This window comes from Bactrocera oleae, chromosome 4 (genome assembly GCF_042242935.1).
Source record: "Bactrocera oleae isolate idBacOlea1 chromosome 4, idBacOlea1, whole genome shotgun sequence".
In the NCBI taxonomy this organism is placed as follows: Eukaryota; Metazoa; Arthropoda; class Insecta; order Diptera; family Tephritidae; genus Bactrocera; species Bactrocera oleae.
Genome location: NC_091538.1, coordinates 5,295,438 through 5,319,862, shown reverse-complemented (window position 1 = coordinate 5,319,862; position 24,425 = coordinate 5,295,438). Strand labels below are relative to the sequence as shown.

Here is a 24,425-nt window from a genome sequence, read left to right as displayed (position 1 = left end):
GCTTATACAATAATCTACGCCAAATTTCGTGATCAAATAAAAAAGTTTTCCACATAAGTACTTGATTTTCATCGTTCAATTTATGTGACAGCTATATGCTATAATGGTGCGATCTGTAAAATTTCTTGGGGGATTGTAACACTGACTTAGGCAATAATTTTAGCGAAATTTCTAGAAAATATGTTGCCAAATAAAGTTTTCCACATAAGAACTTAGTTTTGATCGGTAAGCTTGCTTATTAGCTGTATGCTATAGTGGTCTGATATCGGCAATTCCGACAAATGAGCATGAATTGAAGGAAAAGGGACATGTAATCAAATCGATCGTGTATATACAGACAGACATGATTAAATCGACTCAGCACGTCACGCTGATCATTTATATATGTATATACTTCATAGAACTTCCGACGTTTCCTACTAGGTGTTACAAACTTCGTGGCAACTATTATATAAAATTACCGCAAGCAGTTAATGCAGCATACGCTGTTTGTTATGATTTATCTCGACGGAACGGTTGAATATACAAATATATAGGAAACTATATCCACATTACTTCATTATTTCATTAAATTATTATTTCTAAAACATTAGTATTTATTTGAATTTGCCAAACTTACCCATTGCGCATTTTTCATTTACTCCATTGCATTGTATTTCCGGCGGAAGAACCATTTTTTTCACAAATAAAAATAAAATATTTCAGTCACTAACTGAAATACTTGTATGTGTACACTGCATAAAACGAGAAATAAAGAGATTACACAACACTTATTTAAGCACAAGTCAAAAAACTTAGAATTTCATTCAAATTTCCGCTTCTAACAGACGCGTATACATAGAAATTATAAAACGAAATGGTATTCAAGCGACATCTGGCGTTTTATACAGCAAAGAATATGATGACGTTTTCCTTTTGACAACTACCTGTCATAGCAGCTAACTTTCGTCGTCTACGTGGAAACGAATATATTGCCGAATTGGAAAAAACAACGAAATCGAGAAAACGACTATAACGAACTGTCATACTTAACTGCTTACGGCGAAGTCATTATTTTTTAGGAAGCAGTCAATTGATTCGTAGTGATTTCCTTTGGCCAGTTGCAAATACGTGTTTTTATATAAAACTGCCAATAGCTAATTAACAAAATGGTAAAGTATTAATGAGAATGATAAAGAGAATAGAATTATCAATATTATTTGGCTTAATTGCAGCCTGCACCAGCCAGTTCAACATCCGTGGGCAGTGGTTCACGTTCGCCAACTAAGATGACAGCGCCACGCAGTGGTGGTGCTGGTGGTAGCAACCTGAAGCAGCGAAAGACCACAAGTAGCACCACAGCGGCCAGAAGTCGCACCACTGGTGCTGGCACTGGTGGTATGTGGCGCTTCTACACCGATGACTCGCCCGGCATTAAAGTGTAAGTGTTTACGTGCCAACATGGCATTTTATGCTCAGCATAATTGGTGTCAGCACAGCAATATTGCCCACTGTGTTGATTTGTACTTTCTCTTTTCTTTAAGTATAAATAAAAGTTGTAGTTTAAAAAGTCATATATAAATAGTTAGGTTTCAAATATTTATAGTATTTATGAATAAGTGTTTTTTTTTTGCAATTTATTCTAATATCAGATTCACCAAGCTTTATTTCAATACAAAAGAAGTACAGTGCAATATAAAATTCCTTTCATGCTAAAACATCAAAAATTACAAATAGAAATAAATTTTTATATTAATATAACATTCATTCATTATATTGCAGTGGACCAGTGCCCGTGTTGGTGATGTCTCTGCTTTTTATTGCCTCCGTATTCATGCTGCATATTTGGGGTAAATACAACCGTTCTTAAGGAATCAGAAGAAGCTATGTAGCAAAAGTAGGGTGTGTATAACGGCAACAATGAACATACGAGCACAAATGGCAAGCGTACACCTTTAGCAATATCTTTGGACATTAAGTGTAAGACAGTAAGAGATTAATAGCGGCCATAAAACGAGTGCTTCCCAAGTGGCCGGTTGCTGCTTTGTACACACCTTTATATGTTTGCAACTAATTTCCAATGTACACTTTTGCTCTTAAGTTTAGTAAATAAGTTAATTTTCTACGTTTAAATTCAATTTCCATAACATTTGCTGATTGTCATTTATTATTTTTTGCTGCTGCTTGTAAAAGTATGCAGGCAAAACCAAAACTCATTCCACAATTAGATTGGAGAATCAATTTTTTCGATTTACTTCCATTTGCAATTCGTAAAGTTAAGCATTTAATAGTGCAAAATAACATAACATTTGTTGTAAATGAGAGGAATTGTGGTTCTGTTCTCGATCAACTTAAATTTGCAGTGCGCTTTCAACCAAATTATGTGCATTATGTAAAATCAAAGATACATATAATCTGATTTACTGTATACTTCGAGACATATTCAAAATATATTAAGATAATAAAAAATTAAAATATATGAAAATTTATATTTTCGATTTATTTCTGGCAATTAATTTATGAGTAGCTTAACGGACGTATTTCGTAAAGTAAATTTTTAACATTTACCAGAAGTTTCGGATCTTTGCAGCGATTGTCGATAGCAGAAAGAAATGCAGACATAATAAGGTGATGGAAGTCACAATAACTCTAAAAGAATTTGAAATCAATTAATTAAATACTGAAAAAAGGTAATTTGTGTTGTTGTTGTAGCAGAAAAGTTTTCAAATAATTTGGGAAGTTTTTGTGAGTTGACAGTTCTTGACCGGATATAAAAATAAAAATCTGTATGTGACAGTATGTGATTATATAACACCATAATCGCAAATGTTTCAGACAATAGCACCCCATGTTATTCTTATATCATTTATAATTAATTTTTTCGCCATTTTGGCTATAAGAAAACTTAATACTTACATCTATATTGCGCCAAGTCAATGTGTAGTCCAATAAAAATACATCTAAATTATCCGAACACAACTCCTTTATATCCACAAAGGTGGCATTCTCCGGAGTTATATGCACTTGCATCATATTTTCTTGTGGATCACGACAATGTCCGAAGTTTAATACAATATCACGACGGTTTGCCAAACGATTCCAATCAGAGCGTGAAAATTTCAACATCAAACAATGTAACGCTATGCAAGAGTAGGTGTGTAATTCACAAGCTAAATGCTTTTCAGAAAAGTAACCTGTATAACGAAATAAAAACAACATGTTTAACAACAACATAGTATGTATATACATACATATATATATGTTCGTAACATTACCATTTTCTATATAAAACCGAGCGTCATGATTGGAAAATATATTCAAGAAACGGTCATGGAAACGCTATAAAAAAGGCGTAAGCAATTTATATGATTTTATTGTATAAGAAATAATCGTAGACAGTTACCTTCTTTAACTCCTTAAAATCGGTTATCGGTTCTTTAATATCCATATAGATTTTACGATGCCGCACATATCCTTTCGTCGGCTCTGTTACATAACCGCGATAGCCAGCAGCTGAAATATTAATCACGCATTTAACATATTGGGTCTCCAGTGTAAAAACTACTTCGCCTTCACTGTTGAATATATACAAAAAAAAAATGCTGACTATCAAAATAATGATGTTTTATTTCCAGTGAGTTTACTTTTCCATGTCTGGTTCAACTCTCCAATCTTTAAAGGGAAAGTGCTCGTATAACTTGTATGCCAAACCAATTGTACCTTAAAATCAAAAAACAAAAAAAAAATAGCAATGTTGTAGCACTACTACCGAGTTTCTTTTTTTTTTATTTATTTATATACACACCCAATCTATCAGTCCAAATGGTGATTTTATGACTTTCTTTTTCATACTGTGTTTTATTGATGTATTTAGTTGTCCAGTGTGAATATTCAAATGTTTTTTGTTTAACTTCCTTTTCAGGTTCTGACATTTCCTCTGCCTCTTTCGATAGTTCTTCCTCTTCTCTTTCTTCCTTCTCGTCTTCTTTCTCTATATCTTTTTCGGTCTCCTTCTCAATTTCCGATTTCACCATAATTTCCGACCGTGCACGCTCCTTTTGTTCTTTACCCTTTAGTATATCCAGATCGCTTGTTCGTGTCTTACGCTTAAGCAATTTATGCTTTGCCATTTGAAAGCTTGCCGTGGATTGTGATGAAACTGGTGTCTTGGAAAATGAATCTTCTGACTTGATATATTTCATTTTTTTCTTATGATCCTTAAATAAAATCATGTTTATTTTCCGATCGGCAACTTGAAGTGTACGTTTATAGTTGTTCTGATAAGACGTCCTGATTTTGTCCAGTGTTTGCACTAAATTGGAGAAACTTACTGGATGCTTTGTACCTGTAACTGTCAAAGCATCCCTGTCCTTTTCATGTATAACAAAATCCATGTGCATCTTTTCTAGGCGTGGTAAGTTAGGGAAAATGCGCTCAGGATTATTTTGACCATCATATTGAAATTCCTTAACTGCTTCCAACGGATCACTGTCTTCGGAGGGACGCTTTCGCAGCAGAATACCGCCTTTTTTCGGTTTGCCACGTTGCTCTTCTTTAGCTTCATCCTGCAATTCTACAGGGAACTTGAAGGACGATATAATACGTGGTAAGCAATAACGTTGTATATTCCGTATTTGTACAAGACTCAAAGGCAAATCCAAAACAAAATCCTCAATGGTTGGAAAAGTAATTGCTTGATGCATCGGCTGTTGTTGCGCTATAAAAGTGACCAACGACGCTATTGATGGACGAAATATGTTCGAAATTGAGCGTTTCGTGCGCATAGAAAGATTCGATGTCGATTGTCGTGGCGTATATGAAAGGTCCATAGAAGGGTAAGTAAATGTGGTGCTACCATGATCTTTAGACAACACCTTATTCTGTTCATCAGTAGGTACAGATGGCATTGGACTGTGTATATTTGAATTGGACAATTTCTCCGTTGCGTAGCCTATTAAATTGTCTTCGTAATGGCAAGCCAATGGCTCACCCCATAAACATAAATATTCGGGTAATTCAATCGTTACAACAAAATTCGGACTATCACAGTTTTGTGGCGGTGCCATAAAGAGTTGATTCAACTCAGCCGCCGTTAGACGTGATACGCTACGCCTAGATATTGCCGACGTACGTAAAGCTGATGAACTAGAGTGTAGAGAGACACGTGAAGCAACTGGCGGTAAAACTTCCTCAGCAATGACGTCTTTAATAATTAGCAATTCACCGTTATTCTCATGCCATGTCATAGTGAAATCATTGAAATTGTAATGTACAGGTTTCTTAACAAAATGCAACTGATATATGCCACCGAGTATTGTATATTTCTTTAAATTGATCTACAAATGAGAACATAAAATGTATGTATTATAATATATATATAATATTATTATAATTTTTATATATGACCTCATCTGCTTCCAATTGCAATGATTCTGGATTATAAATATTATTTATGAAATTATTGTAACGCTCATTTTCCAATTGTAAAAAGTCATCCCAGACATCCGGAAACGTATTTTCGGTTATTACAGGCGGTTCCTTTGGCAGTTTAATAAGTTTTGGCTCTTTCTTTTTGTCATCATCAGCGGACTTGGCTTTCTTTAAACTTTCCAGCTGTTCATTCAACGTGCTAGTGTTAAAAAATATGCGATTTTAAGGAAAATGCTTTTTATTAGTTAGTTTATTAGATAAAATCTTACGAATTGCAAAAAGTTGGCTAAATATTATATTCTTATTTTACTTTTTCATTAAAATGCTAAAATCTAGTTTAACAATTATTTAAAAAATATTTATTGTTAATAAAAAAGATATTCAAATACCTGTAACCAGTTAAAATATAAGAATATCACTTTTGCATACAAATGCACTTACTGCACTTTGTTCTCATAATCGGCGCGTCGCTCCATCAATTTCATACGCACTTGATTTTGCAAGTCCACTTGTAGAAAATGTTCATGCACCAAACATTCGTGTAAATCTTTAAAAAATTATTCAAACTTTATGTATTTGATGTTAGAGCAGAAATTATTAAATAAATTATTTTACTTCACATTGGTTTCATTTTATATATGTAGGTAGCTTACCCGGTATGCCAGCCGTCAAGTCTTCCACAACGTCTGTAATGTCTTGCTTAAAGCTCTTAGCGTTTTCACTGAATGGATCGAATAAGAAGTGTATGGCTCTTATGGTAAGATTTTCTTTTAGAATAGCATACGGCAAAACAATTTTAACTTGAAGTTTATGTAAATTTGCCTCAACACATGGTAAGCTTTTTGTATAAGAAAGAATAGAAATTAAAAAAAAAAATTAAAAACAATACAGCCACAAACCTAAATTTAATCAAGAAAAAACGTTAACTGCAATCGCACGGCTATAATACTCTTCGCATGTGCATCTTATAGCATAAATGGTATAAAAATATCTTAAACTTGATTTTGTTCGGTCAGTTTGTATAGCAACTATATGCAATAGCGGTTCGATCTGAACAATATGTTCGGAGATTATAGCGTCGAATTGCACAGTAATTTATGCCAAATTTCGTAAAGATATTTTGTCAAATAAAAAAGTTTTCCATACAAGCATTTGATTCCAAACGTTCAGTTTGTATGGCAGCTATATGCTATGGTGGTCTGATATTGATATTCCGACAAATGAGCAGCATCTTACTGAGAAAAGAGCGTGTGCAAAATATCAGATCGATATCTTAAAAATTGAGGGACTAAATCGGCTCAGCTCATCACGCGGATCATTTATACGAGTACACATACAAATATACTTTATAGAATCTGCGACCCCTTCTGGGTGTTACAAACTGCGTGCAAACTTTATATAACCGATTCATGGTATAATAATTGATTATACTCACTCCAGAAATTGAAAGAGTATAGGCACATTTTTTAACGTCCAAATGTGTATACCAAAATTGTCGCATTCATAAAAATATTCAGCTGTGGTGGCATTTACAGAACTGTGCGATGAGATTGGCTTATTAGCTAAAATCCATTTCAAATTTTATATAAAAGCAACAATCTTACTCCATATAGGAATCTTCGGATGATAATATACGATATGCATAATGATCGAAATAGTGCTCGATTTCTTGATAAGCCGCACTTTTTTGCTACAGAATTAATAATACTTTTGTTTAGCTATATATTTTTTTTCATTTTTTGTGCTTCAAAATTATAACATACCTTTAATATATCGCGCAAAACTCGTAGAGGCGCTTTCGCTGTTTTCGCATCATCATCTCCATAATAATCAATGCTTTTAACAACCTGTCATCAATAATAATTAATTTTGTTTGAAATTTTTCAACTTATATAATATATACAAATTACTTTTAATAGTAAATCTATGTTAGTTTTGTACTCATCTGCGAAATTAGGACGCATTTCTTTGACCAATGCCCTGCGCGTCATATCCTTGCTATATATATCCTGTGACAAAACGCTGCGCTCATCAACCGACAAGAGCCAATCAATTGTTTTCTCCGTATTCAAACGATCGAAATGCTGCAATTTCTCAAAGAACAAACGCACAGCTGGTGGTAAAAATGGCTTGGGAAGACCATCGCAAAGCAAATAATTTTTCCACTAAAAACAAGGAGTTGCGTTGAGTATATATGCAAATATAATTAATTTGCATACAAACTTTCTCTATGACATCCTCTCCGCGCTTTAACTCTTCCACTTTGTGAAACGCCTCTGTTCAATGAAGAAAAATGCAAAGAGAATTTCATTTTCTTGTGCTATTATAAACATCAGTTTGATTGGAATTTGCGAAATCGCTACTCCATGTCAATAAAGCACAAAGCTAGCTTAACTGTATTTATTTCTCATATCCGATTACTTGTAACCCATCCCTCTTACCATCAATAAAGGAAAGGCACGTTCGCAAATCTGCCAAACGCATTGCATATTTCGCATCGCGAGCTTGTTGTTCCTCCATTGTTAAAATGTCGTATTCTTTTTCAACTTTTGCTGCTTTATTTCCTTTTCCGGTAGATTTTCTTTTCGACTTTCGTTTTGCCATCTCTCTCGCGCGTTTATCTTCTTTTGTTCCGGTTTTAGTGTATTTGGACAAAAATGCACTTAAATTTCACGATTAAAAGGCGTTTTCATAAAATTTATAAGAAAAAACATATTTTGACTAATTTTTGATATTGTTAATGTTATGAGTATAATTTTAATTTCGACAGTTTGAAAATAAAGTCATTGAATTGAAAAATTGTTTTTAAGTCAGATACGATTGTACGATAATCGTACATCGTTCATATAGTTAAATAATATTTTTTATTAAATACAGTAATTGCTTGATTTTATTTATTGAAATTCTAAATATTGTCATTTAAATTCACACAATTTTTAATAAATATACATACAAGTATATACGATATTTAATTGCTGGCTCAGCAACAATTTGGAGACTACTCAACATCTGTTTACCTTTTAGCCAAGTGGCAACTACGTAGCCGCCATTGTCACATTCGTTCTGTTCTTTTGAAATTCGTTCATTTTAATTTTGGACTTGGAAGAATTAACTTCACTAATCAACGTTTTGAAAGAATTGTAAAAATCCCTAATCGGAACCACGATTTTTAGTAAAATATTACTAAAATCGTATAGGCATAAATATGTAGCAACTATAATTCGTACAAGTTGAACATTATTTGGAAGGATGGCGTTGAAAATAGCTGATAAAATTAGCACACGTAAGTTTTATTTTGCGCTTTGGCACAACATGCTGATTGATTGATGATTGTTCTCGTCCTGAAAAAGTGTTTTACTTTTAAATTTTACGATTTATTTGTAAGCACTTGCATTTTTGCGGATAGATAAGAACGGCCAGCTGAGTTATTTTTATTTATCAATTAGTTTTACCGACGCAATGAATTTGTTTCAAATATATTTTCTCTGTTTTAATTTTACAGCCAGCCTCGTGACGGATAAATGGGTTTTGTTGAACAAAATGACTTTAGATGTCTTAATAAAGGTAAATATTGCAGAAATATTAGAACAATTGTATTTAAGATATTAAATATACGTACACTTAATGATGATAAGTTTAATCATAAGTAAATAATTGCTGATTTACAACTTAAAATTAAACCAAAAGGATTCTGATCAAAATATCAAACTTCATATGAAATCTTAAGTTTTGTTTCCTTATTAATGAAGATATTTTATATCTTTTATAGATGGAAAATTGATGCAGCGGCTTATAAAATGTGCAGTTGGAACTGAGTAATCTTTGTTTTAATTTTACAAACAGCTGAGCGTCAAAGCCTGGTTATACTGGATAAGAAGACCAAAATATTTAAAAAAAGGTAAATATTAAAGATAAAATTTTAATAATTGCATTTAACATATGATATCGCACATCTATATTCAAATGATGATAAGTTTAATCATAAGTAAACAATTGCTGATTTACAACTTTAAAATAAACCAAAAGGATTCTGAAAATACTCCCAAAGTCATTTTAATTTTGTACCAAGTATTAGGCTGTAGTTATTATAATATTTATGTTCTTCAATTTCAGATTGCAGATCCAGTTTAATGTGAAAATGAATGAAAAAAGTGGGAAACTGCATATACAAAAGGTCAGTATGTACATATATAAATTGGAAAATATTTATATTTATATGATGACTCATATATAGTATAGTTCATTTGAAAAATACATGTAACAAATTTTTTTGACTGAAAACATGTATTCTATTTGGTTCATTAATAACTTTCAAAACTAATGCTAGCTATTTTTATTTGTTATAGGTTTGCTGAAGGTTGTGAATAATATATATTACATTGAAATATTGAAGACACATGAAAAGGTGTGTATAGCTTTACTCTTTGTGTATTTTCTTTCATTTGATGATTTATCCTCACTCAGGATCCCTCTTCTGAGTCGAACCCAATTTAAAATCATGCTGTTCGTTTTTAAACTGATTTAATTTTTTCATATTATAAACGAAATAACATAATCTTCTTTATTAACAAAGTTTTTCATTTCAGTTAAAATGCGCTTATAATCATTGGAAAGGATTGGAAGTGTACCCGAAGTAAAGGTGAGCTTAATTTCTTTCTATAAATGAATTTTGAATATTTTAAATGATGATTTATCCTCACTCAGGATCCCTCTTCTGAGTCGAACCCAATTAAAAACCATGCTGTTCACTTTTTAACTGATTCATTAAAAACAATATCATTCTATGCATATGAATATTCAAAATTTTTAATATATTTATCTTTTATATTGCAGGTGATTTTGTATTCTCTTTGGATATGCAGCCTTCAAAAATGTGTATACTAATATATTTAAATAAACTAAATAAAAAGAAAATATTTTTAAACTAAAGTATTCGTGTTTATTTCAATTCTCCACATGAATATATTACAATTTTTTGTGTTGTGGTACCAGCTTTACTTCCACATCGTTCCATTTTTCGTACAACATCTGCTCCGCTAATTACATGTCCGAAAACCACGTGTTTGTTGTCTAGCCAAACCGTTCTAGAAATATTTCGTATATAATTTGATTACTATTCTTAAGTAAAAGTAATTTGGTGTAAAAAAAAGAACTCACTTAGTGGTACATATAAAAAATTGTGAGCCGTTTGTATTGGGTCCTGAGTTAGCCATTGATAGCGTTCCAAATCCATTGTGTTTGAGAGTGAAATTTTCATCTGCAAACTTCTTGCCATATATAGATTTTCCTCCAGTGCCATTGTTATTAGTAAAATCACCACCTTGGCACATCTACAGTTAAATTTGCCTATGAAAATCTATGTATTTTTGTTACATTTAGTTTACTTACGAATTCTGGTATGACGCGATGAAAAATACTACCTTTATAGCCGAAGCCTTGCTCATGCGTGCAGAGCGCACGAAAATTTTCCGCTGTTTTCGGCACTACGTCGGCGCGCAGTAGCATTATAATGCGACCCACATCATGACCACCTATTCGTATGTCGAAGAAAACTTGAGGATTACGTTTCTCTGCTTTCTCAATAACCACGGGTCCACTAGGCTTGCTAGCAGTTGTATCGGCACTCTCGACATTAGTGCCAACTGTGTTCTCAGTTTCTTCTTCTTTCAGTGTAGCGCCGGCATGTTTCTGCAACCAATCATCGTCAGCCCAAACAGGCTTAAAGCTTCCCTCTTTAATGCGCACTGGCTTAGCGAGATTTACACGTATCGTTCGACCGCAAAGTTCCGAGTCATTCTATTAATTAAAATCAATATAATTTATGTTATGTTGAAGGTTTTCTCTGTCAATATACCATATTATCTATCGCTGCAGCGGCATCCTCCGACATTTCATATTCTATAAATGCGAATCCACGATGCTTTTGCGACTCATAGTCGACCGGCATTTGTATATCGGCAATATCGCCAAAGGGTATGAAAGCATCATTAAGTAGCTTCTCCGTCACTTCATCTGCTAATGCTCCGACGTAAATAGTACGTTTATCGTTAGACATGTTCGAATTTATTTACAATTTCACTTTAAGCTCATTGAGAATATCACCAATAAAACAAGCACAAACGTAAACAAAAACTGTGTGATGTTTTAACTGTCAGTAAATTGTCATATTTCAACGAGTCTCGAAACGGTTATGTTATATTGCCATCCGTATCGAATTAGTATTGTTACCTGTTATTAACAATATTTGTTTTAAAATGTAAATTGTAAAGCAAATTAAAAAAACATGTGTAATTTATTATTAAAAGAATTATTACTAACCCCAGTGTAATATTTCGCCATCGTGTATAACTTAACGACAACAGATATATGTATTTGCAGAAATACTTTGTCATAAAATCTGTTATGGCAGCTCTAAAGCAGACATTTTGAAAAATTACAATTTGTTTTTTCAACGAAATTGTTTGGTGTTCAATTTATTTAGGTTCGTTATATCTTAATTTTAAACATAAAAAAATACTTAAACAAAGAAAACAAAATGTTAATGCACTTTTAATTTACAGGTCAAGAAACTGAAAAAATAATAAACTTCCGGTTGTAGGTGTAGGTGTAGTTCATATTTGTAGAGCACAATTGAAAAATAGCAGCTACCCGCACTGGGAATTAAAAACTGTAAACTGACATTGCGTTTTAACACTAAATCAGAATCTATTGCGACATAAAATTCTAATTCATATTCGTAATTAATTACTTTTTCCGTTTGTAAGCTGTTTGTTGTTGAATCTTGCAGCCAGTTTATATGGCAACTATGGCTAATAGTAGTTTTAATATGTTGAGTATATAACTAACGGTATATGTGACAATTGCGGCACTAAGTAGTAGTAAAATATCTAAAAATATAAAATAATTTATTATATTTATTTAGTAAAGTTCAGTATTGCTTAAATTTCAGAATATTGTGGTGTTTCTTTAAAAATAAGTTTATAATTATTGCGCCCAAAATTAGTGTTAATAGAATAAAAATGGACATATATCACATTAGTAGAAAATTTGTATACCAGTAATGACTTCAAACGCTATTTGGATGCAACTGAAAACATTTCGAACTTTATTAAATTTTTAAAAAACTTACTGTGTAAATATACACAAAATACGTTTACTTAACATTATCAAAAAATTTTTTTATGGTCTCTTAATGTTTATTAGTTGTCTGCGAATAATCTCCGATATTTGCAGAGTGCTATTAAAATAATGTGAAGTTTTGTATGAAACAAAAAGTTGATTAATCAGCAGAATGTGTAATATAAATATATGCATATATAAAGGTTTCTACTAGATTATGGGACGCAATAAATATAATAATTTTCATTTCCTTGCAGGTGCAAACAATTTATTAGTGCTACAAAAAATGGTTCTCATTTAGTGAACATAAAAATTAATTGCTAAAATTAATCTCACCGATTAATGCTAAAACCCAAGTCATTTCACGAAATTTTTTAAATATATTTTTATTTTTATTTTTATCTTTATAAAGATACATATAAATTTTTTTCTGAGCCATATTCAACTTACGCAAAAACACACGCTCCCAGGGCTCACAAATCGAAATTTGCGTATTCAGTTCGTAGAGTATAAAAAGCCATTTGATATAATTAAATGTTTTTTGAAAAATATTTTGTGTTTTTAAAAGCATTACAAGATGTTTTTTAACAGCGTAGTTCTTTGCAATCACGCCACTGAAGCACAGTAAATTAACGATTTTCAATATCGTTTTCGCTTAAATTGTATTATAGGTAGAAAGTTGTGGAATTTGTATTTTCTGCAATTTTTACTATATTTCGTATAACTTTAGTGCCTCACATCTCTCAGTTAGCAACTCCCGTCAAATGCTTAGAAATTTTTAACAAAGCGTTAATTTAGTGGGTTGTTCAAACGCACACTTTCAGAAGCCAACTGTGAATTATTTATTAACTACAATACATTGCGAAAACAACTCCTGAACTTATCAAAATTTTTCCTGCACGTGCACATGTACCTTGTTTACTGGCTTCTGGTGCGCATCGTTTGTTTAATATAAGGACATAAAAGCTAAACCAAACCAGCGGTGTTATCGATAGATCAAGGTGGATCATATAGTTTATGTCATAACGTACATATGTACACATAATATATATATATATATATACATATGTACCGATTTTTATATAAGAATATGCTCATACGTTTGCCCTACATACGAATACTGTTATGTTTGTATGTATACCAATCTGATTATGTTAGCGTAAGGTGTTCCCTGAATCATTTTTATGGCGAAGACCTTATCGGCTGCAATATAATATCATTTTTTTTCATAGATAATGGACGATACAAACGATTTTAGCGAACTCATTTCTGATGTATGATAGTTCAACAATAATTGTAAGCTTAAAATTGCTTTTTATAGTTATTAATATATTTTGTTTTAACAAATATTTTACATAGATAATATTTACATACATTATGAATATTTTAATAAAGCTCTTTCACCTTTTAATTAAACCGATTGGGTATCAATGATATCAGGAATATCCATACAGAGAGCACATCATTTGGATAGATGTGAATATGCGCCGCTAAGCAAAACTCAACACGTTTATCCGAATTTAAATGTATGCCAGTGGACTTGATGCGTTCAGAAATCGATGTGAGGTTCGTGTAAGGAAAGTTGAGGGCATAACCATAGATCTGAAAATATGAATAAAAGTTTTCTAGAAGAAGCATAATGAAATATTACTCAAAATATAATTGTTGTAAAGTAGAATAACCTGGGATCAAATAAAACTTTATCGAAGTGTCACAAGTATTGTTCAAAAATACGTTTTCTCTTCAAAAAAGTTTATAAAAATACTTAAAAATTCGACTTTCAGTTTAAGCTCGTTTGGAAGACGGAAATTTTGACGAGTTTTAAAAATTTCCGGTCTCCAAATACAGGTAGGAAGTGAAAGACTCCAATATTCAGTCATAAAGATATTCATTTATGACGATCTCTGATTCTATATATTTTTTATTTGGTCTTGGCAGCAGCGAGCAGTGAAAAGTGTCGCCAGGAACAAGCGACTGCACTTCTACTGGCTGCCAGGTCACAAAGGCATCAATGGCAATGAAATATTGAATGCGATTGCCAAGAGCGGCGTATGGCTGTCATTCGAAAACGTGACCGACATTGGTAAATTCATGTATTGTCTATACTAAGATCTGGACAAGGGCATGCCAAGGAAGCTCAAAACGATATGGAATGGTTACCGGGTTACAGCAGAAGTCTGTGGTGGTGTATTAGACACTGAAAGAGGTATCGTTAGTGAGGCCACAGAACCTACTGAATTTCGCCTAAAACATGACTACTCCACATGAACTACGTCACGGCACTCCAGCTGGTAACGCTAAGGACCAAAACCTAACCTAACTTAAGCTATAAATGTTTGTTGGACCACCAAGATAACCCAATTTAATCTGAAACCCATAACGCTGTCCTTAAACATGCCATGCTATTCATTTACCTTATAGTTTGGAAATTCAGCCGCTACTTGGTCGGTGTACTTGGCTTCGGTATACGAGCCATTATCGGACATACTTAGTTGTTCCAAGTCCTGAAGAATGCTTTGCAGGCGTGGCTGAAAGGCGCTAATAAGAAATTGTTTCAATGTCAAACATTTAAATTGTTCACAATAATTTTCTTTCCAATTACCGATTCCAAATGGTCTTACGCATAGCGCGCCACGTATTGATTTTCTTCATTATTTTTCGCTCAATGTTGCGCCTCAACTCAAATGTATTGAACGTGAGCTGGTAGGCGTAATTCAATTTTTGCACACCGCCCAAAGGGGCGGGATTGCGTTTCGAGAACGCAGGTAGCCAACAGGATGTCTCGCTCAAATTGAAATTAGTCATTGTGACTCGCGCCTCAGATTGAATGTTGGCGTATAACTGTAACGATATTTATAGAAATTTTTGCACAACTCTTTGATTAGATGACACTCACATTATCCTGCGCCACCACCATGCATATCTTATAGAGCGGACAGAAGACATCGCGTGTGCCAAAACGTTTACCCGTCTGAGGATCGATGAGCAAGAGTTCACCTTCTTCATTTTTATATAAAACAAAGGCACACTCGCCATACGTTGTGGCATGACCGAGTACAAGCCAGCAGCTAACACCAATGCCGAGCAAAAAATTACATAACAACACGCCAAGATCCTTCAACGTGCACCAATTGGTATCCAACACACATTGGTTATTTAGCCAAATGCCATCGAAGCAGATGCATGGATCGTAGCTTTTCAATATATTCAAGAGTGCGACGAAACGGCAAGCCAACTCGAACTTCGGTTCATTCATCTCCAGCGGCAGTGGCACCGGTTCCAAGAGACGCGTTAAACATACGCGTTTACCCTCTGTCGTACAAACTAACGGTTCAATATAGCGTTCGGGATGCAGCTCTTGCGCTTGTAGAGACCACTGTAGCAGCTGCTGACGTACGTCCTTCAATTCGGCACATTCCAAGCTAGCGGTATTGACGTGTGGCAGTGTGACATGCGGCTCAATGCTCATGTAGAACCAAAGGCGCACCGTTTCTTTTATTTCCGGAAACTGTTCAATAGTTATATTCACGTCAGCTTGTGTGGCTATGTGCTCCAGAGTTGGCTGTTTGTAGCCAAGCAGCACTTTGGGTGTCTTCAACTCGATTACGCCATCAAGCTGAAAGATAAAACAAAGTGGCTAGTTGAATGAATATAGTTTCTGAAACAGGCAACCGAATATACGGACTAAGCACGCACCTTTTGTTGTGAGAGCAAAGTGTGTATGGGAAACCGGTATTCACCCAGCCAATTAGTTTGTATGCGCTGATAAATGTCCATGTTACGCACGCTGAGTTCATCGTTAAGATGGTTCTCGATCACTTCGTCGTAGAGAGAGATTTTGAGATCTTCTCGCAGATCCGTCAAACTGCCACTAAACGCAAAAACAGTTTTGTATACAAATTGTTGAAAATGCTTATTGATAGTTAAACGAGTGCTAAAATACCTGAACTGCAAAATGAGTTCCTCATTCCATGTCGGATTTGAACCCTCAACGGTTAGCGAGCGACAAAATTTATCTTTGTAACTAAGTACTATGAAAGGACGCACATTGGAGTACTTATAAACTGTAAAATTGCAGCATTTGTGAAACAACTCTAAATATTGGGATTTCACAAAACTTACGCTGCGTCACGAACATATTCGGACTCTCATTGCTACGTTCCTTGCTCTCGTTATCCGTCGTATTTGGTATACGCACTGGTATGCCGGTAGCACGTACGATATTCAGTACGATCTTGTAGTTTTGACTAGCATCCATATCCAAAGCGTGCGCACGCGACGTAGTTGACTGTGCGGCTGGCGCGCTCAATGTACGTTTTGGATTGAAGATCAAACTCAAAGCCTGAAAGAATGTGCTGTGGCAAGCGTTATGAAATTATTATTATTCTTATATTGAGCGTCAATCTGACTACACACCTCCAACTGGCAGGCACATCGCCGATCAGCAACTGTTCAGCGCTTGCTGCTGCAATGCTCAAACGCGCACATTGACTACGAATCGCTTCGTACATTTGTTTTAGATACTTTTTGCCCTCATGTTTATGCAAATCTATGGGATCCATCCAATCGCCCGCTTCAATGACCGCCTCCTCCTTATCGAACCAATCAAATTCGAGCTCATTGTCAAGCGCCGCAATAAAGCGCAGATCGCGCGTGCGCGGATCACTTTTCAAATAACGCGAACGCAATAATTTAAAGCGTCGGTTGTGCTTCAACTCTTCGATAGGACAAAAATGCAACAAATCTTCTTCCAACGTGCACGTGTTGAGTGTTGTCGCTGGCGCTTCAGCCGAGTCACTTGCCACTTCGTCGTTATCACTATGCTGCACATCATCGTCTAATTGCGCTAATAGCTTTTCGGCATGGAGCTCTCGTGCGGTTGCTTGACACGTGGGTGAGCTTTGAAGCGATACAGTGGGACTGGTGTTGGCTGCAGTTGGCACATGCCAGCGAGCGCTTAAGTCCACTTGCTCCTCACATTGAAAGCGTATGGTGAGACGTCCACTGATGTCCACTGATTTTTGCGCTGTAAAAAATATGCGTTGCTGCTCGGTGTCGACGCTGTGCAACGCGTGCGGTATAGGCACCTGTATATCGACGACTTTGCGCGCCGAATGTAGTCGAAATTTTTCGTAGAGCTGGCGAGAGCAACGCGTTAAAAAATATAAAAACAATTGTGTACATTTGTCCATTTACCGTTACTCGTATATTCTTTGGCATGCGCCGCTCCAAAAAGACGCCAAATACCTCGTTCATCGGTATGCGTAAATCGGGTTCGATGCGATAACTGCGCGTCGCGCTAACAAACTCGTCATCAAAGTAAATTTTCATGTAGAAACTTTTTAGTCGTTTCAAACCGGGCAGATTGTAAAACTCACCTTCACATACACGATGTAGTTGTACATTGATCTTCGGTTCGCCTTGCGCACCCAAACACTGTGCTAACTTAGCGCGTAACTCCGTCGACAACTGTGTGATATCCGGTTTACGTGGCTTAATTGGCAGTTCGGCTATGTGCGTCTTGCGATCGCGCGCCTTCCACAAACGTTTAGCGCGGTAATAAATCTCCAACTCCTCGCGGTAAATTTCATTCAAGTCAGTCTCGAAGCGTTCGGCCCAGCGTTGTGCTACCGCGGCCGTATTTGCCGCATTCTCCACGTGAATGCGTAGCTTGAAGCGCGTACATTGATAATCTTGTGTTTTACGTAGTTGCTTGAGACGCTTCCAAGTGTCTAGTAGTTCTTTTAGCAGCTGCTTAGAATGCGCCTCCTCCTCATAAAGCCTGTTGCGTAGCGCACGCACACTCAACAACTGATTTTCCAGTTGGCGCGCACGTCGCTCAATTGTGCGCGCCGACTCCTGCTCGGCGCTGTTACTTGACTCACGCAGCAACAGCTCGTTAACTACGCGACGCTCGGTCTGCAGCTGTGCACGCAGCTTTTCACAAACTCGTTGCTGTTGCCGCTGCACATAATTCTCAAAGTGCTCTTCCAAGGCGTTAGAGAGTCGATGTTCCTCCAACAAATGCGGATGTGCCGTGAATAGTAGTTCCTTTAAGTAGATGCGCACAAATTTCCTTGTGGGTATCTCGTCCGGTTGACGTGTCGGTACACAAAATACAGGATGGAATTTATGTGCGCAAAAGCTTCGATAAAGTGTACGATTCTTCGAATATGAAGACCAAGTCGAATTTGTAAGCTTTAGTTGTTCCACAACTGCCTTAGAGATAGGCTCACCTCTTGCACGCTGCTCGGCTTGATGCCGATTCAGCATGCGACAGATATTGGCACGTAATGCTTGCGGTTTCCCACTACTACTCAGATTGCCAAGACTAGTTGCAGTTAAGGCGAGTTCCGACGTGAGTTTCGCCTGTGGCTTGAAAAGCAAATTTGCGTCTGGTATGAACTTTTTACACTCAATCAGTTGCACGACCACTTCATCTTCGTCGACTTGTATAAAGGTGGAAGCGGTTTGCTCGCGCTGCTGTGTAGAAGAAGGTGATACGGTTTGCTCGCTACACTCAGTTGCATTCTCGTCTTCCTCGTCAGCCGTTGTAAACTCTTCCTGCTGCTCATCATCGTCTTCAGTCCTCTCGCTGCCATTGTCTAAGCTGACTTCTGCATTACTTTCGCTCTTCAATAGCTTCTTTCGTTGCGCAGAACTTCCGGTTGTTGAGAATTCTTCCTCGCTGGTGCGACAAAAAAAATCTAGACTCAGCGTTAGCTCATCTTTTCGATGGCTCTGTGGACTGTTATCGATAGAGAGGCTTGTGTTCTCCAACAAAGCTTGTACCTCGCGCTCATTTTCCTGGTATTCGCGCGTTGGTCGTGATTTGCAACGTTTGGATTTGGTACGGTTCACTTGCTTCAAGTTCTTCCGACGATTATCTTTCGATTTCTTCTTTCCACTTTGTGTGAGATGGCCGCTCATTGTTAACTATTTCTTATTTATTTCATAAAATTTGATTTAAGACACGTGAAAGTCACCAGAATGTTTCGATTAGTGCTTGTCTGCTTTTAGTAATGAGTTTGCGCGCGTTTCCTAGGCAACCGGATGGTACAACTGAATACAGGTAGTGACAGGGTTGAAAGTATGAACGTTTCGTGTGGACTTATCGTGGTAAGTAGTGTTATAAAAACAGGCAGATGTTGACCAAGTGGCTACTACTATTGCATTTTGTTATTGTTTCTAAAAAAATTTGATTACGGTTAACTCAAAATTGGTAACCGCTATATGAGTTAAGCAGGGAGCAGTAGTATAGTAGTAGTAGACAGGACAAAATTTAGCGTAATTTGTACATATGTATGTATGTATTTTAAGGACGACACTTGATTAGCAAGACTGTAATACCTTATAGTTAACTAAGGTTCAACGAAACTCATGAAACTTATCGCTAAGTTGTCAATTCTTATATTCCTACCCACGACAGTCGGATCTACGTAATTGGAACGAACCGGGATTTCTATTTTATCAAGAATTTTCAGCCTTTTGCGCATTTTTCAATATGATTTGGGGAATGTTTTCCCGCATGTACGACTATCTTATGAAAGAGGACTATTGTTAATGGACACTTCAACTGTTGTTGTTGTAGTGGTTATCTAGACCCTGTTTGGGCGGCAAGGCTCAAGTTAATTTTCAGCGAAATCATCTAACGGACGGCCAAAAAGAGAGGGGTGTTAGATGAGTGGTATTTATTGAACATGCAAGGAGGTAGTTAGAGTCATTCAGGGACAGGGATTGCTCGCAATACATATATTTGATATGTCGAGGTTAATTTCGGATAGGTAGGAAATTATTTAACTTGCTACAATATCCAGAATTAAGTTGCGCAAGTGTCACTGTAGGTCGTCTACCATAGGTGGGGGTTTGACTACAAGTACGCCATTCACTGTTAGGTAGCCGGTGAAGGTGTTAATGGCGTTCAGTGCGTGTCTGAAGTTGGTTGGCTGCATTCTGTCCTGTCATTGACAGTCCTTAGACTGGTAAAAATGCGGATCTGTTCCGGTTACGTAAGTCCAACTGTAGTGGAATTTCTGTGAAAGCACCATACTGCTTGGAGAGCAGGGCATTGTGTTCCTTAACCGGAAGCATGCAGGCCTCACTATGGGGATGTGCAATGGGAGACATCAAGAGGCACGCTTTTATCGTACGGAGTGCAATTTTCTGACATATCTAAAGCTTCTTTGTTTGCATTCCCCTATGTTCAGGCGATCACATCGCATTTGCATTATTTTATCAAAGCCTATACACTTCCCTCCATATAACAAAAACTTGTTCCCCTTGACTTGAGTTTCTTCACGCCATTTGCATACTAAATGAAAGATTCGCAATTTTTTTTTTGTTTGTTTTCGTTTTTCTTTTGCTTATGGCATACAAATATAATGCAAATTTATATTTAATTTTGTTAAAAATCAGCATAATGAGTACAGCATAACTACCAGTAGAGACATTCACTACATTTGTTAACATTTTTGTAAGCAAACGACTTTCCATATGTATATGTATGTATGTATGGGTACGTACGCTTACTACGTACTCAAATAAAATTAATTACAAAGCTAGAATAAAATAACAAAATGTGTATATTTAGTTAAAATGAATTTCAAAGACTATATATTGTAAAAAAAAAAAATACTATGCAAAACAATGCTTATAAACGGTTGTGCAGTTATTTGTTTGCTTTACAGTTAGCTAATTTTAATTTGAGAAAAATACAATTTTAATTTTGAACAAGTCTAGTATTGAATATTTTATTTAAAAATAATAAAGACACAGTTGCATATGCGTCAGTTACGCGTGAAGCGTTTCGAGTTGGTATGCCAAATGCGTTTGAAAGAAATCTAAGTAAAAATAGTACAAAAAAAAAAAAAAAATACAAGAGCATATAGTGTTTTCGGCTCTTTTTTGGTGAACTCCTTGTTGGCTTGTTTTGCTCCTGTTTTTGTTTGATCAATCAATTTTCTTGAATAAATATTGTATTTTATAATTTTTAGCTTAAATACAATGTTTATATTTATGTATACGTAAAAGTAGTTTTTGTCGTATTTTGTTGTTGTTATAAATTGATAGCTACGCCTTTGTGCGCGCACTGTCAGCAAAGGCGTACGCTTTAATGGAAAACTGTACAATTGTTGTTCGACTACTCGAGCACAGTTACTTCTTCCTTGACTAAAAATTCAACGATTTTCTCATCAACTTCTTCTGTATCCAAATTATCAGTATCAAAATCTGCAAGAGAACATTTTATTTTAATAAGTGGATAAAAGATAAGCTATTGCATTTGACACTTACGATTTCTGAGCTGTAGGCGTCGGCTCTTTTGCTCCTTCCATTCGGCAATGCGCTTGTTGCGGTACTCCATGAATTGTTCACGCAGTTGTGAGCGTTTCTCGAGCAATTCTTTGGATGCACGTGTCAAACGTAAGCGATCCTTCTGCTCGAATGTTGGATAGTATTTCTTCAAATTCTTCTTGATTTCCTTCTGTTGTGCTTCCGGCAACAATGTGGGCGGACGTGGACGCCATAAAAATTGCACGAAATTTTTCAAAATCGTACGTCTTATGATACGTCCTTGGAAGGTATACATGTTGAAACCCGTATCTTCTTTTACCTTCCACGCTGAAACACCAGTCACAACATAACGACCGGTTGGGTCCCATTCAACTTCGGATGCGCGGAAATGATCGGGCGATGCAGTGATAATGAAGTCATTGTTTGTGTCAACAAATTCAAAAGTGCCCATAGAAAGATTTGCCATAACAATGAATTGGCCGCGTGGCGACCAGAACAAGTGCGTGCACGACTTCTTCTCCAATTTCTTTACAAGTGTAGGTTTCACACCTTTGTTCATCTCGTAGAAACTTACATTCGCATTGCTTTGTTCACCATGTATAATAGAGAACTTATTGCCGACAGGCTCCCATGCGAAGGCAAGAATTAATTCTCGAATTTCCACGGAATCTACAGGGACTTCCTTTTCGCGCATGTGGAATATTTCGAAATTGTAGAACATACCGAGAAATTTGACATCCAACTCCTTCTTATCCTTCTTCAATTTCGAGTAGCGATCTACTTTGACGCACAGGTAGTCACCTGATTTCTGCCAGTGCAATTTGCAGTCGGCTACGTGGAAAAGATTTTTGTTACGGATTTCGCGTTTCTTCGGAATCTCCATAAGTGTCACACGCGCAGGAATTTGATTTTGTTCTTCTACCCAGTAAGCAATTACATTGTCAGTCGGAGACCACGAGAAGCCGCGTATGCCAGGTATCTTAATTGACTTAAGGTCGAGCAGGTAAAAAGAGGGTGTTTCGTAGATGTGAATTGAATTATCGCCCATACGTGCAACGTATTTATCATCATGCGACCAGCGGAACATCGATAAGACGGACATGCCATCAGCAACGAACGAACGCTTTTCAACGCCGGTACGAATATCCCAAATAATAACCTTCTGGCCGGTAGCTGTTGGACCGTAGGTAACTAGATAGTTTTCACAAGGTGAAAATTCTACGAACTGTGTGTTTGAATGCGGGAATTTCTGAATCTTTTGGAAGCTGCTACCACCCCAAATGGCTACACCGGGTTTGTGGAATGTTACCACATATGTACCGAGTGGCGACCATTTCACAAAAGTATCTGTGAAACGTTCACGAGACTCCAATTCATTGGGCTCAGGTAGAGTGTTCTGCCAAAACGATACTTGTACGGAGTTAGGTGCGGTTTCAGCAGCTACGCTGTATTGGTCATAAGCATCCGGATCATTGATGAAATTGTATAAATCGTTCTGAACTTTGAAGGGTTGTTGTGTTGGTGGATCCCACTTTTCTGGTATATTTTCATACCTATGCAAATAATTATTTTGTAATATTATTACTACTTACATGAATAACGTAAGTAATACTTACTTCTGAAAATCGGTAAACAAATTAACGGAGAAGGTATGATTCTTATCAAGGCGATGATTGTTCAGTGTTTTAACGGCCTCTTCAGCCATACTTCCGTTTTTGTATTCCATAAATGCATAACCCTTTGTTTTACCCTCCTCGTCAACCGGGAAGACGACATTTACGATTTCACCGCAATGTGAAAACAATTTCTGAATAACAGATTTCAATTTCTCCAATCGGGATGGTTCTACTTTTGGAATGTTGTCCACAACAACAACGCTTTCAACACCATCCGTCTCTAAAGGGCGCTGTGCCAACATGTTGGCCAACAGCTCTGGAATTTAGACAAAAGCCTTATGAGAACCAATCGAAACAACATTATTGAGTCGATTTTTGCATAAACGTCATAATTATTCAATTTTCATTGCATTTTTGCCCCTTTTGAGGTTATGTTGCATATACGATGATTGGCGTGCAAAATCACTCATAGCAAAGCCGCAGTGCTGCTGCGCTGGCACTTACCCTCATCGGGAATGTCGTCAACATAGCCCTCTGGATCATCGAAATTTGGCTCCTCTTCATAGTCTCCATCATTGCCATCGGCTCCGTACTCCTCACTTTTCTTTTTAGCCATAATTTAAACACAAAATTTGCACTTTTCCTGAAAGTTTTGACCGCCTTAAGTCATCAAACGTACGCACACCGAACGAAAAGAAATTATTGACGTTAAGTTGGCTGCATTGAAAGTAAAAAGTGACACCCGATTTGTCAAACAGGTAAAAGCGAAAAATGCGGCAATGAAAAAAAAATTAAACGCTAAAGCAAAGAACGCAATAATTCACAATGATTGTGAATTTTACGAAGGTTTTGAAAGTTGTAAATTATTTTTTGGAAATTATTATTAACTTTTCTTAACAAATAATTTACAAAATCCTTACTTTGTGTTCCAAGCAATTTGTTTTTATATTGTGTACGGATGTATTATTTTCGCTTCCAAGGCAAAAACAA

The 24,425-nt window shown here is 36.1% G+C and overlaps 5 protein-coding genes, 2 long non-coding RNA genes and 2 other non-coding genes across 9 annotated transcripts; 5 read left to right on the top strand and 4 right to left on the bottom strand.

Moving 5' to 3' along the window:
- Nucleotides 1–981: 981 nt before the first annotated feature.
- On the top strand, nt 982–2,468 carry Sec61beta (Sec61 translocon subunit beta). Its single transcript, XM_014246607.3, has 3 exons — nt 982–1,151; nt 1,215–1,420; nt 1,762–2,468. Exons 1-3 carry the CDS (start codon nt 1,149–1,151, stop codon nt 1,847–1,849), a joined length of 297 nt encoding a protein of 98 aa, XP_014102082.1. The 5' UTR covers nt 982–1,148; the 3' UTR covers nt 1,850–2,468.
- LOC106626919 (uncharacterized) lies at nt 2,455–8,179 on the bottom strand. Its single transcript, XM_014246818.3, has 15 exons — nt 7,851–8,179; nt 7,633–7,685; nt 7,320–7,574; nt 7,173–7,256; nt 7,014–7,099; nt 6,845–6,946; nt 6,063–6,247; nt 5,851–5,956; nt 5,386–5,608; nt 3,785–5,315; nt 3,624–3,699; nt 3,383–3,554; nt 3,255–3,318; nt 2,896–3,173; nt 2,455–2,628 (listed from the first exon to the last, which is right to left on the bottom strand). The coding sequence occupies exons 1-15, from the start codon at nt 8,011–8,013 to the stop codon at nt 2,497–2,499; spliced, it is 3,510 nt and encodes a 1,169-aa protein (XP_014102293.2). The 5' UTR covers nt 8,014–8,179; the 3' UTR covers nt 2,455–2,496.
- A 300-nt stretch (nt 8,180–8,479) lies between these two features.
- Nucleotides 8,480–10,338, top strand: LOC106626838 (uncharacterized). Its single transcript, XR_001331138.3, has 7 exons — nt 8,480–8,692; nt 8,912–8,973; nt 9,179–9,307; nt 9,523–9,583; nt 9,756–9,814; nt 9,996–10,048; nt 10,243–10,338. It is a non-coding gene; the product is annotated as an uncharacterized lncRNA (long non-coding RNA).
- On the top strand, nt 9,030–9,110 carry LOC118683279 (small nucleolar RNA Me28S-Cm3227). The gene has a single exon (XR_004979203.1). It is a non-coding gene; the product is annotated as a small nucleolar RNA Me28S-Cm3227 (small nucleolar RNA).
- On the top strand, nt 9,367–9,450 carry LOC118683280 (small nucleolar RNA Me28S-Cm3227). Its single transcript, XR_004979204.2, has one exon. It is a non-coding gene; the product is annotated as a small nucleolar RNA Me28S-Cm3227 (small nucleolar RNA).
- Nucleotides 10,326–11,565, bottom strand: cyp33 (peptidylprolyl isomerase cyclophilin-33). Its single transcript, XM_014246694.3, has 4 exons — nt 11,264–11,565; nt 10,798–11,205; nt 10,567–10,739; nt 10,326–10,493 (listed from the first exon to the last, which is right to left on the bottom strand). Exons 1-4 carry the CDS (start codon nt 11,462–11,464, stop codon nt 10,349–10,351), a joined length of 927 nt encoding a protein of 308 aa, XP_014102169.2. The 5' UTR covers nt 11,465–11,565; the 3' UTR covers nt 10,326–10,348.
- Nucleotides 11,566–11,757: 192 nt separating this feature from the next.
- LOC118683152 (uncharacterized) lies at nt 11,758–13,843 on the top strand. Its single transcript, XR_004979009.2, has 3 exons — nt 11,758–11,890; nt 11,970–12,078; nt 13,761–13,843. It is a non-coding gene; the product is annotated as an uncharacterized lncRNA (long non-coding RNA).
- Cc2d2a (Coiled-coil and C2 domain containing 2A) lies at nt 13,837–19,669 on the bottom strand. The gene is made up of 9 exons (XM_036374637.2): nt 17,725–19,669; nt 16,945–17,666; nt 16,651–16,883; nt 16,472–16,592; nt 16,225–16,399; nt 15,425–16,144; nt 15,131–15,369; nt 14,943–15,066; nt 13,837–14,130 (listed from the first exon to the last, which is right to left on the bottom strand). Exons 1-9 carry the CDS (start codon nt 19,456–19,458, stop codon nt 13,936–13,938), a joined length of 4,263 nt encoding a protein of 1,420 aa, XP_036230530.2. The 5' UTR covers nt 19,459–19,669; the 3' UTR covers nt 13,837–13,935.
- A 1,576-nt stretch (nt 19,670–21,245) lies between these two features.
- On the bottom strand, nt 21,246–24,158 carry eIF3b (eukaryotic translation initiation factor 3 subunit b). The gene is made up of 4 exons (XM_014246693.3): nt 23,940–24,158; nt 23,436–23,751; nt 21,820–23,372; nt 21,246–21,756 (listed from the first exon to the last, which is right to left on the bottom strand). Exons 1-4 carry the CDS (start codon nt 24,049–24,051, stop codon nt 21,668–21,670), a joined length of 2,070 nt encoding a protein of 689 aa, XP_014102168.2. The 5' UTR covers nt 24,052–24,158; the 3' UTR covers nt 21,246–21,667.
- Nucleotides 24,159–24,425: the final 267 nt, after the last annotated feature.